The sequence below is a fragment of the Poecilia latipinna genome, unplaced genomic scaffold (assembly GCF_001443285.1).
Source record: "Poecilia latipinna isolate Pla-1442-1.1 unplaced genomic scaffold, P_latipinna-1.0 Scaffold1750, whole genome shotgun sequence".
NCBI lineage: Eukaryota > Metazoa > Chordata > Actinopteri > Cyprinodontiformes > Poeciliidae > Poecilia > Poecilia latipinna.
This window is the reverse complement of record NW_015114366.1, coordinates 1-14,677: the sequence shown is the minus strand read 5'-3', so window position 1 is coordinate 14,677 and position 14,677 is coordinate 1. Positions and strand designations below refer to the sequence as shown.

Below are 14,677 nucleotides of genomic sequence, written 5' to 3'. Positions count from 1 at the left end.
TGTAATAAATCAGTTGTCAAAAGATAAACTACTTTCAAAAAAAATGTTTTTGTAACCCTGTGTAATGTTTCATGAAATGTTCAAGAATTATTTAAATTGACCCATTTAAACATACAAAACTTTACAAGCAAACTAAAATAGCCTCAAAATTATTCAGCAAACAATGGAAATTTGAACATATGTTGGTAACCTTTGTCCCGTCTGTTTCTGGTGATTCTTCAGCACGCAACGAATAGAGGCCAAAAGACACCGTGTTTGTTTGGAGGTGCCTGACGAGGTCGTCCCCAAAGACGAGGACGATGACGAGGAGTATGGAAAGAGGCCCAGGCTGAGCCTCATCCCTCACCGAGCAGTAGCACATGATGGCAGAAGAAATAAAGGTACTACATTCATCGCAAGGACTTCCTGTTTGATCAGCTGGTTTGGTCTTAGTTACTCTGTCGGGAAAGAAAATGTATGGCCTTTTCTCATTTTATTTCCAGGGCCGCCAAAGTTGGTTGTCACGCCAACAAAGCTTACGCTGATGGACCCATTTCATAGGAGTATGTCGCAGAGCAACGGTGACGGAGGCCGTCCTCCTCATTACACCAAGACTCGAGCACCTGCAATCTCTTCTCAGACGAGGCCCAGAAATGGGCATCTGTCGGTTTCAGCATCGCCGACGTGGACAGAAGCCCCCGCTCAACCCGTGCGTAAAATGGGTGTGGCCAGCCTGCTCTTCCACAGGACTCTGAGTTCAAAAGACACTCTCCTGGTGCAAAGCTACACGTCAGAAAAGCAGCAGGATCATCACAAGCAGCTCCAAATCCACAGCTACGCTAAGGAGCAGCAGCCTCGTCGCCTTCAGAGCAAAGCCTGCACGCTGACACGGGTCCAGACTTTACCCATGGCTCTGGGCCAGGAGCTAGCACAGCTTCAGCCTGGAGCCTCAGTTCTTCAGATACAAGAGAAACTTAATGAATCACAAGCACACCAGAATCAAAACATTGACAAGCCTGAAAAAACACAGTTCATCCAAGACCCAGCTAGAATGGAGAAAGCCAAAGCTGAGGCCAGGTCAGCCCCCCCACAGAGCCAGACACAGCTGTATGACCTCAGCAAAGTCAAGATGGAGGCTTCCAGAGCCAACAAGCGAAAGGTTTGTGTCGCTTGACTTAAAATAATACTTATTGCCAAATGTGAGGGGGAACTATACTGCTTTCTAAAAGTCCTTCCAAATATCTAAATATATGCTCACCTCTAACATGTCAGGATAAGCAGAGCAAAGTTATCAGATGCTAAAGGGGCAGTATTATTATTTGAGCTTTACATCATATTATTATATTATTCCCTCATCAAAAACATATCTGGAGTGTTGTCTTGACTCTTTCATGCATTTTTGCGAAATCCTTTAATGGCATCCATTCAGCTGTACAAAATGCCTGGGTGGATCTAGCTCTGGCTTCAGGTTTCCAAGCTTCCACCTCACAGAGCAGCCCTCCCCCCAAGACTTCTCTCTCAGCTGCTTCAGACTAGCAAACACCTGGTGGATCTGTGAATCATCTGAGCTCATTATTGGAGCTACTTCTCAACACTGATAAAAATGTTGCTAAAGGGTTAGTACAGGAGTCATGTTGTGATGACTTCCTGAAAGTGGAGTTTCAGAACGAGCAGGAGTTTTTAAAGAGACAGAGGCCCAATTTCAAGGCATTTATATACAATGTCAAATTTCTTTTAAGACACGTTTGACATCTGTAGCATTTTAACAACTGAAGTTAACATAGTTACTATAACATGATTCAGTGTTGCTGCAGAATCATAATACTGCCCCTTTAAGATTGTGACTAGGGCCTTGTTACATGGCTAGTGATCAGGCCCTTTTTGTTCTCTATGCTCTTGCTAACTTTACTAACTTTACTAACTTTACTCTCTGCACAATTCGCCTAGCTTGCTTAATGTGACGCAGTAGCAATAACCAATTCTACCTTTTCTCTTGGCATTAAACTGACAGCGATTAATACCTACAGTCCTGGTCAAAAAATTACATGCACACAAGGATGACATTGAGTTCTGCCCTTTAATGTTAAATTTGATTTTTTATTTTTTTTTTTAAACAAGACAAGCCATTTAATTTTATTTAAAAGATAAAAACTTGGTCCAAAAGATTGAGTTCTTTTTTTAGATTTGACTAGATTTTCTCTAGTCTACAGAGGTTCAAAAATGTTTATGCTTGAAATATTATATGCATACATCCCCACAAATGTCCCATATCAAATTCCAAAGAAGTCACATGTAGCAAAGCCATTGCTTGGTTTCTTGGCAGAGACACAGCTTTGAGCCCAGTAGTTTGGGATAATTGTCCTGTTGAACTGTGTCAAGCACATTTGAAGAAAATTAAAGTCATCCTCTTTTGTTATTCCATGTAGTGTCTCATTAAAACCAGGTCTGGACCAGGAAACCAACCATACTGGATAAAGTCTTTATATTCAGATGGCTGCAAAAGCACTTTGTTTCTTAGCAACCTGCTGAAGATGGGTTTATGTAAATAGTTGGTCTTGGACATATTGGATTAGAAAAATATCTGTAGGAAATTTAGATTTGTGCACCTAGCTGTTGTTTTTAAGACTTGCTGAGGTTGTTGTCATCATTCCGCCCTGAGAAAAGAACAGTTCATAAGCTAATTTAGTGACATTTATTTCGAATGATAAAATGTCAATTTGATTTGGGTATCAAATTGGGATTTTAATCTATTGCTGAACTGAAACATTCTTTGGTGTCTCTGTACTGGTGTGTTTTCACTGCATGACTTTATTATGACATTATTCCCCTCATACTAACTATTCTAACAAAAAGAGTCTTAACTAAGTCGTTCTCATGGCAGAAACCACTTTTATCAACCATCTTACCCCGAATCTGTTCTCTGCCTTTATTGATCTTCTGGATCCACTGAATCTACTGTTTAAACTACAGAGTTCCGAGTGTCCACTACTGGACAGTGGCATTATCATCCTGAAAGACACCATTCCTGCAGAGCAACACAAGCAGGATGAGGTCCAGGTGATTCCTCAGACTTATGTAAGTAGTTCAAGGGAGCTAAGTTTGATGACATGGTTAGACTGAATTTGATTAGGATTTGACGCACACGAGTACAGAGGCCCCGGTCGGCCCCAATGTTTCAAGTAGATTAAAATCTCCAAATTTTAATGTGTCTACAGCGACAATGTGATGCTTATTTTGAAGATATGCTGTTCTCCTTTTTCTCCAGCAGGTATTAGAAGAGCAGTCTTACTGCAAGCTTGAGTCAAAAAAACAGGAGCAGGAAGAAGAGCTTTGTCGACTGCCTCGCCATCACCCTCTTCTGATCAGAGAGACATGCGGTGATGATGGTATGAAACTGTTCAGTTCTCACTGCAAGGTTGACTCTGTTTATTTTTTATTTTTTATTTATTTTTTATTTATTTTTTATCACATTTTGGTTTATAAATCATTGCTTTTCATTATTAAAAGATTTCTCCCTCTTGTCTCCAGATCAGGACATCAGTGTAGAGGTTGAACAAGAAGAGAAGGAGGAGTGGGCAAAGCCTCTGACCCAACTGTGGCAGAGCCAGCCTTACAACCCCCAGGCAGAGTGGGACTACAATAAAAGGATGGGCCAGCAGCCTCCTTACTGCTCCATCTGTCTGCTCTTCTACACTTACCACCAGGTACCAACTACAGGACTGCTGCACTGTAAACATACTTACTTTAATACATACTTTAATCAATTAGATTTTTAATCATAGATCCTGTGCTTTGCTCTGAGTGATTTCATGCTTTATGATTTATTTTCCATTATATTTAGAAACTCTAATTGCATTTCTGGGGTTTCCACCAGAAAACTTGCTAACCCCGTTGGTCGGGGTTCCAGGCGGTCAACCATGTTTTTGTATTAAATGTTACTCTGAGAGGAAATGTAAAAATATTACAGGGTTATTGTATTACTGGATGACATTGTTGACAGTACTTAAAACACACAGCTATAGAGTCTTGATAACCACAAACAAAAAATACAATTAAAATAAATATACATTTTTTGCACTTTTATTAAATGCCAGTTAAGTAATCAGCCAGTGGATCTTAAGACGCGATTTAATGCTGCCCATGCTTAGAGCCAATATAAGCCATAAATTAACTAAGCAGCTGCTTACGGCAATAAATGCTAACATTTTAACCGCTGGTGATGCCAACAAAAATATTAATATAGCCTAAATCAAGCTGTTTAAAGATCAGTGATCGGCCAGAAAACTGCAGTCAGATACTGACAAATAAAGCCTGACAGGTCAGTTAATGTAACGCTGTAAGGTTAAGTAGCTGCACATCAGTTCACTGAGTTTGAAATACCAAAGGGTTGGGTTGAAATAAACTCTTTGGCTCTCTTTGCTCCCCTTAAAGTCTGAGTCTGGTGAGGAGAGCTCCAGCTTGATGCTGGTGAACCGCCGAGGAGGCCGTCAGTGGTCCCGGCCGCTCATCCCTGAAATGTGCTTCAACACGCATTCAGCCAGAACAAACGATGGCGTACAGGGTCAGCTGTCCAATCCTCACGTCGCTGAGGATGGGACGAGCCGCCTCATCAGCTGTGCTCAGTGCTACGTTCGAGTGCATACAAGTAAGCCCACCCCTCTGGATAGATAGATTGGAAAATAATCCAGTGTCTGCACAGGCACTCAGATATTACCTGTAAATTTACAGTTAACTTAAAATAGCTGAGACACAATAAGCCTTTGCTGCCTAAAGCATTGTCAAGATTTTTTAAACTGTTTTTCAGATTTAAGTTTTATTATTGAGTAAAGTGTTGCTTTTTACATATATGTCTATTCTGCTAATAGTTTCAAAGTATTTTTAATGAAGAATGAAAAATACTTGACATTTTGCTTCAGTACACATCAGGAATGTATGACTTGTTTTTTTTTTTTTGCTCATGCTTAGGTTGCTACGGTGTTTCTGGAGAAGAGGCAGAGTATGACAACTGGCTATGTGCTCGCTGTGAGGCCAGTGCCATCACTGAGGTTAGTTTGTTGGCTTCCCTCATGTTTCCATTAGCAGTTAACTGGTTGGAGCATTTTTGCTCCTTCACATATTGTCATGGAGGACGGTTCTCCGCACTCCTGGCTCTCAGCAGTCTTGTATGCTTCATATGGTTGATCGTTGTCTTCCACTAGTGGGCAGTGCTGAGTTGGTAAAGACATCCGAGATAACATTTATTTATAGTAGTTTCACTTGTAAATATATTTTTTTGTTTTATGTTGTTGTTCAGTTAATTAAATTATTTTATATTTATTAACTTAGATTAGTTTTTGGTAACTTCTGTGTCCTTAATTAAAAGTATTTCCATCTCCCACCTCCACCCAAGTAATTTTTTTTTACCTAGTAATTGTTTTTATGTAGAATCTAAAATTGCTATTGCTGGTCAGAACCTTTGAAAATGCCACTGATCTCAGTTTCCTTGTTACTTTCATCGCTCTTGATTAAAACGAGTTACAATTAATTATCAGTCGGGCGTTCCTCGAGGTGCAGGACTGTTATGACAGAATGATTTCTTGTTCCCTCTTTCAGGACTGCTGCCTGTGTTCGCTGAGAGGTGGAGCCCTGCAGAGAGCCAACAATGACAAGTAAGTAGTAGAGGCAGGGAAAATATGACTTAATCTTTTTTTATTCTTAGAAAAACACCAGAGATGATTGAGTTTTTCTGGAGGTTCAGAAATGAACTCTGGTGGTTTTGGTGTCTGATGCAAAATGTAACGCCTGATCGGGCTGGTGACAGTTTGTTCAACCTGATGCTGGTTATAGAGCCACACAACAAAAACATAGAGCTTACACCGCATGTGTTGTGAGGAGTTATTATAGAACTGTCAACGCTTAATTATTCATTGTGGGGTTAAGTGACTGAAAGCAACAGGAAATGTTACAGGAAATTAAAACAAAACAACAGTGTGTCTGACTGTTGTGGATAAAGAAAATCATTGATTTTTCTTTTACTCTAAAGTATGCTTGGGCAATAAAATAATTTTTTCAATTTAATAGAATTTTCTGTTTATGAAGATTTCATTTTTCCACCAACACACACGGTGTGTTTCTGTATTTCAGTAATGTCAGCCTGCTCAGAGCTTCCCATCTGGGTTTACAAGCAGAAGTATTACAGCTTGTATTTGTTTGAATTCAGGTCAACTTCCAGAAGAGATGATTGAAATGAAAGTGAGTTTTAGAAAATATTTTCTATTATTTATAATCTCTTTTTAAGAAAACAAAAAGAGAGGAAAAGAACTGATTTAAAATCAGATTTTCTATAAAAAAATCTGAACTTTAATTTTTAAGCCACATTACCCAGACCTTCTCTAAAGCCCTACTGATTCATCATTCAGCCTGCATGTAAATGCATGAATGGAATATTGCAGTTGTGCAGATGAGAACAAAAATGTAAAGTTTCTGTATTAATTAGATATCTGTAGTTTGGTATATTTTGTTTTGAAACCAGTATCTTTACTCACTGGGGACATTTTTTTTATTTTTTGCGTTTCTCTATTAATTGCATCAAAACCCATCTACCAGCAGTTACTGCACTTTTTGAGTATTAAAACAATCTGATAAAGATTGGGGTCATGGTTATTGATGTACTAATTGGAATAATCTTACAACTCCATTTTCTTGGGATTAAATTCAAAACAATCATAAAATGTACCGCACATATTTTTTTTTCTGATTTATGTGTTGTAGTGTTTAAAATAACAAGTCAGACCTGGAACAAAAATCTGAAATTCCTTTCGATAGGGATTTATATTCCATCTTTAGTGTCATCGTCATGTTTAGCTGTTTTTACCTTGAAGAAGTTATTTGTTTGATTAATCCAGAATTTATGCTTTATGTTTACCTTTCCCTCAGATGGGTCCATGTTCTGTGTGCCATCACTGTCCTGGAAGCGCGCTTTGTCAACATCACCAAGCGCAGCCCCATCGACCTCTCTGCCATCCCGCTGCCTCGCTTCAGACTGGTAGGAGCCCAGAGGCGCTTTCTTCCTTTGTGTTTGTGCTTGTTCTAAAACGGAAGAAGGGAATTCCTGCTGATCCGAAGTTACATCTTGTTCTCTCTCACATCCTTCTGTCACTACTCTCAGGGTTCCTACACAGTCCTGAAAATGTGGAGTTTGCTTCAATCAATTTGGAAAATCTGAAAATTAAGCAGAAATTAACATAGGGGAAACATTGTTTCCAGACTTAATCAGATATTTAGATTTTCATCCATTAGGTATTAGAATAAGAAATGAAAGACTTTTACATCTATTTATATTGAGATGACAGCTTGTGTCTTGAGTTTTTAATTCAACTAATTAAGGTTTAGATTTTTAAGTTCTTCATTTAATACTTAAAAATGGCACTTTCACAACTGCTTTACCCTCTAATTAAAGCAGTGTGATGTGACTTAAAAATAAAATTTCCAATTCATAAAAATAAATTTAAATTAAATTTCCAATATAAATATATTTTTTCCTTAAAAAATAACAAATGACAGAAAATACCTTAAAAATAACTTAATAACTGGCTGTTTTTTTAATCACTCCTTCTGTGAGTTGACAAAGCTGGTAAAGTCAAAATAAGTAAAATACACTGGTCAAACATGATGGCAGTTATTGGGTGGGCTGACATCACTCTGAACTGTGATAACACTGGTGGAAAAAACAAACAAACTTGATTTTCCAAAAATTAAGTCTTCAAAATCAGAAAATAAAACCGATTTATCATAATTTTTGACATAGATTTCAAATAAATAGTTCAACCTGCCCTTATTTCACTGCCAGCTCAGAAGCTAGTTTCATTGTTAGTGTTACTATATTTGTGGTTGGAACCATTTCTGCTAAAACCCATATAGATGAAAGTTTGGTATGTAAGATGATGTTGCAATTTTCACTTTGTGCAGAGTTGACCAGCAGGGTTTCCCCTTTCAGGCTTGGTGACGTTCTGTCTGCATTATGTCATGTTGTGAGTGCTGGTTATGCCACCACAAGCTAACAAGCATAATAGCTGACCTGTTCATTGATGTAAGTCACATAAATGAAATGAGAAAAGCCCCATGATGTCATGATGGCACTAAAGTATCAAAGGGAAATTTGTGTAATTTCCCTTTCTGCATATTTTGGCTCTAGCATGTGTCTCTGCTGCCCTTGATAGTGGACATCCTCCCCTTGTCCTTTCCCTTGTAAAGTCATTCTGTTTTTCCCTTTTTCTGACTGCTCTCTTTGTTCCTCCTGGGTTGTGTGAGCAGAAGTGTGCGTGCTGCAGGAAACGAATGAAGAGGGAGGTGAAGGGCTGCTGCGTCCAGTGCTCCCATGGCCGCTGCTCCACAGCGTTTCATCCCTCCTGTGCTCAGGCAGCTGGCATACTCATGCACCCAGACGACTGGCCGTTCGTCGTCTTCATCACCTGCCACCGGCACAGAGCGCCTGTCATACCTGAGGTAACATAGCAGGGCCACAGCTGGGCTGACGGTTAGAGGTCAACTTTAGGCGACGATTATATTACATAATATTACATAAGTTTCTTTATTTTTGGTGTTTTTTAACACACACAAGTTGGAGAAAAGAAAAAAAATACACCATACTGAAAAACACAACAAGAAACAAGGTGACACTAGTACAGAAATAAACAATATTTAAATTCCTATCAATTGCAAAAACACAGTGTTATTTTTATGTGCATAACGGGGTTTTTTGCCTCTGAGTGATGAGTTCAGCTGGTCTGGTATATTTTCATATTTTTTCACCAATATGTGCTGTTCCTGATTTAAAGAATAAACCTGAACTCCTTGTTGATTGATCTCCCTCCCAGTATTTCCTGTCTAAGCATTTTCCTGCTGTCAGCAGGACTACTGACCTTTTTTTTTTTAGGACTGTATCGATACATGTATCAGTACCTAAAACATTCAGTACAGTCCTATCGGTTTAATAAAAAACACATGCAGCACTTTGATTTATTTTAAACATGAACACATGCAAAACATTTATATATTGAAATTGAATAACACAACTAAACAAAAATTAAGCCAAACTCTTAAATATTCCAATTTAGAGCATAAATGTTTCTCTTTCATCTATAGTCAGCATAGAGAAAGATGGACTGAGCCAAAGCCTTAGAGCGCTGTTTCTATAACAACTCGCTCTACACTGAGCTTACTTACCTAGACTGTAGAAAAGCAGAGTGTTAAATCTCACTGGTACAAAGAAATGGAGACTAAAGTCCAAATCCAGCAGCCTGTATAGAATTCAACCAATCATAAATACAGCACTAAGTTATACAACAAGCAGACATGGGACCATACAAGGCAGAGTTTCTGTTCAGCTCCTCTCAGCAGCAGCACATTCAATTGAATTTTACATTTTATTCAAATTTTCCCCTTTTAATAACTTGCTAAATAAGAGCAAGTTATTAAAACTTGCTCTCCACAATCCAGAGATTGTGGAGATTATCATACAAAAAAAAAATCCTCATAAAATGAAAAACAAACGATCCTGAGCATCTTCTTCATGAGACTGTTTTAGAGCAACCATTTCTTCAATCAGAAGCTTCTTCAGATTGCTGTCACACAGACAGGAGCCATCTTGCCTTGGTGTTATGTCAAGTCGGTCAACAAACCTGTCCTCATAGTGCTGTAGTGGAGCTCCATGAAGCTAATTCTGTGCACGTTCTAGATCCTGTTCATTGCCCAAGCTGGATATGTCTAGAAGCAGAGAAATGTGTAGCATTTCTCTCAAAGTCCTAATCCATTAGTGGAGCGTCGCCTTCATACCTCTGGCTCTTTGTTTGATTCACTGCCGCTCTAGTTGATGTAACACTCAGTTTCTGTTCTGTAGCGCAACAAGGCCTCTCTGAGAGATCTGTCAGTGGGCCACAAGGTGATCTGTAAGCACAAGAACTGCCGCTACTACTACAGTGAGGTGGTGGAGCTGACCACCGCCACCTTCTACGAGGTGGTGTTTGATGACGGCTCATACAGCGACAACCTCTTCCCAGAGGACATCGAGGTCAGTACTGGTACAGTCCAATCAACAAACAAACCATGACAGTTATCCATTCCCATGGTTCCATTCAAAACGAAGGGCTGTGATTGGTATTTTTTATTCTTTATCTTTTTTTACTCACCAATGTACAGAGTTACAACTTAAAGAGCAGAAATATCATCTGATCATTTGCTGTTCTTTTTTCTTTTTATTTATATGAACAAAGTAAATAGCAACTAAGAGCAGTATGGAAGAGAAAGAAGAAAAACAACATAAAAAACCACCAGTATATGCATGTCTCATTTATTTGTTAAGAGAAAAACAAAACAGGACACACACACACACACACACACACACAAAAAACACAAATAGGCTGATTAATACAACACCTTTAGAAAATCCTAAAGCGGAGTGATGCATTTTATTCACGGTTGAAGAAAATCACACATTCTTTGGTAACTGCATATAAAGTTAGGTAAATAAAGTTAGGATTTTCAATCCAGACCAGGAGACAGTTCTTAGTTGGGGCTCCATTTGTGTGATTTATTGATCAGTCTGTGTTTTTGCTGATGTGTTCAGGAAACCTTCAGCTCTTCTACATTCTTCGTTCTTTCGTCTCATCTCCTTCTTGATGAGACTCCATTGATTCTGTATGGCATTTTCATGTTGCATCAAAGGGTCGTGGCAGAACAGATAGATAAAACTACCTATTTATAAACTGTTAAATACTACATCTTTCTCTGCATTTGATTTGCACTTAAAATTAAATCACATTTCACATCTTTTCACATTGCTGTAATTTGGCCCTATATAAAATAAAAACTGAATTGATTCGACTGAAAATGATAATCACACAGCTGTTATCGTGGACTTCTGTTTGTGGCCCTCCGAGGCCCTCAGAAATGTCTATGGTGAGCCAGATTTGGCCTGCAGGGCCTGAGTTTGTCACATGTGCTCTCCGGGGTCATGTGAGGTCAGTCGGTCACAGTAACACTTCAGCTTTACACAACCTACTCTGCATTTCCTTTTAACATGCCTGACTACAGCCAGCTTCCTTAGCAACGGCCTTCTGTAGCTTAGCCTTCCTGTGACTGTTTAGTCAGAAATCTCAACATGACTGAAGGACACAATATGAATATTTCTACATGAAACATAACTATTGTTGATATTTTTAGTATTATTTTGGGTTTTCATTAGCTGGCACTTCTAATAATCTAAATTAGAGGAAGTGAGGCAAAGTTCACACAGTAGGCGAATGCGACTCAAATTATATTTATATATATTTTTTTTTTCATCCAAATGCAACCCATATTCACTGTTTCACTGCCGTCTGAACGGCCCACTTCCAGTCTTTTCACCCCAAAATATCTGGTTTGAGCCACTTCCATAAGTGGACCTGAATCGTGTCTGATAGTTTTCTGAACCTGGTCTGCAGTCTGTTTTTTTATTTTTTTATTTTTTTTATAGTTTCTTTGTGTGAAACTTTAAAAAACCAGCTCCTCTACCTGTCTGCCGACAGGTAGATGAGCAACCATGAAGGGACAGAATTCGCTCACATTCTGATCTGGTGTTATAGAAAGGCTGATAAAATCAATAACATTAACTGTGAACACATACAATTACTATACGTTGTAATCTTCTGTGGAATTGAAACGCTGCTCTGAAGTACGAGGCTCTGTGTAGAGTGTTTATCATCTCTGTGTTGCTTCTGCACATATAGAAATGTAACAGTTTATGCAGCTTCAGAAATCCACACACATAGTTAAAGTTGACACTTTGCTCTGTGTGTTTCCAGAACCGGGACTGCGTCCGGCTCGGCCCGCCCTCTGCAGGCCAGCCTGTCCAAGTGCGATGGACAGACGGCCTTCTGTACGGAGCTAAGTTTGTAGCATCCCACTCCGTCCCTATGTACATGGTAAACCTGCTGCTGCTGGTCCCTCACACTGTCCTGTACATCATATCTGTGTCAAGTTTTTAATGTGTGTGTGTGTGTGTGTGTGTGTGTGTGTGTGTGTGTGTGTGTGTGTGTGTGTGTGTGTGTGTGTGCGCGCCCCCCTACAGGTGGAGTTTGAAGACGGATCACAACTCACAGTGAAGAGAGAAGACATTTACACGCCTGAAGAGGATTTGCCCAAACGAGTCAAGTCTCGAATGGTAGGCTGAGTTTCTTCTTTCTGTTCTGTCATGAATGAGCGTGAGTGCTGACCTGTAGTGACCCGCGGCGACCCACAGCCTCTCTCTCTCCTGCCCCTTCACCCTCTGTGTTCTGTCTCCAGTCAGTGGCGTCGGACATGCGCTTCGAGCTATTCACACAGAGCAACGTCAAACAGAACTCCAAACGACAGCGAGTCATCAACTCCCGATACAGAGAGGACTACATAGAGCCCGTTATCTACCGAGCCATCATGGAGTGACTGCTGCCATGTTTTACCAAAATAAATCACTATGGAAACATGAAAGTCTTCATTTCTTTAGTTTTCTAGCTCACAGGTTGCCGTTCCCCTCCTTTTCTCTGCTTTTCTCTTTTCTTTTCTTTTCTTTCTGTTCTTCTCTTTTCTCTTTGTTTTCTTTGCTTTCTTTGCCTTCCTCCAGAAGCCTCCATATATCTAAACTACGGCTGGGACTTAAAACGACTCGTGCTTTATAACATCCTGTTAGACCTCTGTTCTCCGTTCTTCAGGAAGAAGCCATTAATCAGTGAAGTGTAAGCATTAGGACTGAACGGGACAGTAAGTTTAAGTTTCTCTACAATCACCGCTTCATCAAGCTTTCCTGATCAGGTTGCAGCTATTTATTTCCAACTTCCCGTTTATTTTTTCTTCTAAAGGAATTTTTTAAAAATTTATTTAACAAATGCAGTTAAAATGTACGCTTTCTTCTTTTTGTCATGAACTGTTCCAACTTTGACCCCAAAGAGTTGTAGATCCCGAAGATTTTTTTTTTTTGTATCCAGTTTTTTAGACTGTAATTTTCCATCATAGAATCGTAGAATAATTTTAACGAACTGAATAGGATCTGATTAAGTAAGTGTGTAGTTGAATCACAGCTCGTTATGGTGCATCTACTGTGAAGATGGAAGGAAGTCTAGACATGTTCTCTAGCCTTACATTTTAAAGGGCCAAGGTGATTTTTTTTTTTTTTGTCTCGTAGATTATTATAAATATTGTAAATAATAGTGCTACCTTATTTATGCAAAATGCATCCAGATTGAGAAGAAAGCTATTTTTGTCGCATGCTTTTCACCAATCTAAAGACAACTTGAGATGTATTTATATTTATTATGCTGACGGGTTTAAAATTTTTAGAGCTTTTTTTTTTGTTTGTTTATTGTTTTTGTTCCTGTGCAGGAAATGGAAGGTGACAACTTCCTGTTGTTCCAGAGTTTTTCTTAAAGCTAAAGCACTTATTTCTTTCAGGAAGTTTTAACCTTTGATACATCTGTGTATCCTTGACAACCATCCTGAAAATTGGATTTTATTTCCCCTTGTGTTTGTGTTTTTATTTCAACTAGCTGTAGAGTATTAAATTTCAGATACTTTGAAGCCCTGTAGTTATGTGCTCTGAAGTTTTTACTCCCACTTTCAGCCCCTTATTCCTCCTCTAAGCTAGAATTGTGATAAGGAAAGTAAAAGTAGCTGGCCTTTCTGTAGGATAATGTGGCCAGACGCTTGTTTTTATCTTTGTCCTGCTGTCGTCTTTAGATCTCTGTCCATAAGGCTGCTTTAAAACTTTGTAAGCAAACTATTTGAGTAAAATTTGGGGTAAAAAAAAAAGTGCTTTGTATCATTTATTTCTCCTTGACATCCCACACTATTCAACAGCCAATCAGAGCAGAGTGTGAGATATTTTTTTAATTCTGCAGCTTTAAGCCCTGGCATTTTCCATTCACTCAAATTTAGCCTGTTTATTAACCTAGTTTGAATCACATTTTGTTCCTTCCCTTTTGCCTCTGTTGCTTCCGATCTGAATTGATAGCTAATCTGAATAAACACAGGAAACCTATTTAAAGAAATGTTGCACGTATACACAAAACCTCAAACATGTTTCAATAGACCTTGATGAGAAATAGTTGAGAACATTGCCGAGTTTCGAGTCGCAGACTGAACTTTGTAGAAACACCTAATCTACAGGTTGAACCTTTTCAGCTTTTGTCACATTAGAATCACAACCTCAGGGGATTTTTGGTTAGTAGATACAATCTACTAACCAATGGTCCTCAAAAATGCATCAATAAAGGGTGGAGTGCAGAAGTATTCAGTTCTATTTGTAGGGCGAGTATAGCTACACGGTGCAGGGTTTGTCTCTCTGATGCAGACGGACGTTACTGTCCATGTTGCTACCAGGATTACATGGAACTGCCTGGAAAATAAAGCAGAACTGCCAACACAAACCAATTATGTTTTGTGGTGTTTATTCCAACACAAAACATTATTGGATGTTTTGTGTTGGAATACAATGTTCACTGTTTTTTTCTTAGTTTTGATCACATCTGACCAGAGCTGCTCCTTCCACATGTTTGTCCCACAGGACCTCTTCTGGTCGTCTAACATTGATTTTATTTTTGCAGCTATAGAGAACAGGGACATGCAAGGCACCATGTGCAGCACAGGGAACCACCAGCGGCCTCAGTACTGTGAGATTTATTGAAAGCACATTTTAAACATTATCCTGCAT

At 39.0% G+C, this 14,677-nt stretch overlaps 1 protein-coding gene and 1 long non-coding RNA gene across 5 annotated transcripts in view; one reads left to right on the top strand and one right to left on the bottom strand.

Annotated features, from left to right (window-relative positions):
• LOC106965011 (lysine-specific demethylase 4A-like) overlaps positions 1–12,462 on the top strand; it is a 24,008-nt gene extending 11,546 nt beyond the window's left edge. Inside the window, exons 10-23 of one of the 4 annotated variants that reach the window (XM_015060864.1) lie at positions 223–380; positions 483–1,138; positions 2,950–3,054; positions 3,248–3,365; positions 3,508–3,683; positions 4,411–4,624; positions 4,945–5,024; positions 5,572–5,627; positions 6,895–7,003; positions 8,272–8,463; positions 9,857–10,027; positions 11,799–11,918; positions 12,065–12,157; positions 12,280–12,462. In XM_015060864.1, coding sequence (XP_014916350.1) covers positions 223–380; positions 483–1,138; positions 2,950–3,054; positions 3,248–3,365; positions 3,508–3,683; positions 4,411–4,624; positions 4,945–5,024; positions 5,572–5,627; positions 6,895–7,003; positions 8,272–8,463; positions 9,857–10,027; positions 11,799–11,918; positions 12,065–12,157; positions 12,280–12,417 — 2,386 coding nt within the window. In that variant the 3' untranslated portion in view covers positions 12,418–12,462. Of the gene's footprint in view, positions 1–222; positions 381–482; positions 1,139–2,949; positions 3,055–3,244; positions 3,366–3,507; positions 3,684–4,410; positions 4,625–4,944; positions 5,025–5,571; positions 5,628–6,894; positions 7,004–8,271; positions 8,464–9,856; positions 10,028–11,798; positions 11,919–12,064; positions 12,158–12,279 lie in introns of all 4 variants that reach the window. The other 3 variants (XM_015060863.1, XM_015060866.1, XM_015060865.1) reach the window with 3 other exon arrangements.
• LOC106965013 (uncharacterized) lies at positions 7,037–8,302 on the bottom strand. Its single transcript, XR_001428538.1, has 3 exons — positions 8,020–8,302; positions 7,309–7,317; positions 7,037–7,047 (listed from the first exon to the last, which is right to left on the bottom strand). It is a non-coding gene; the product is annotated as an uncharacterized LOC106965013 (long non-coding RNA).
• Positions 12,463–14,677: the final 2,215 nt, after the last annotated feature.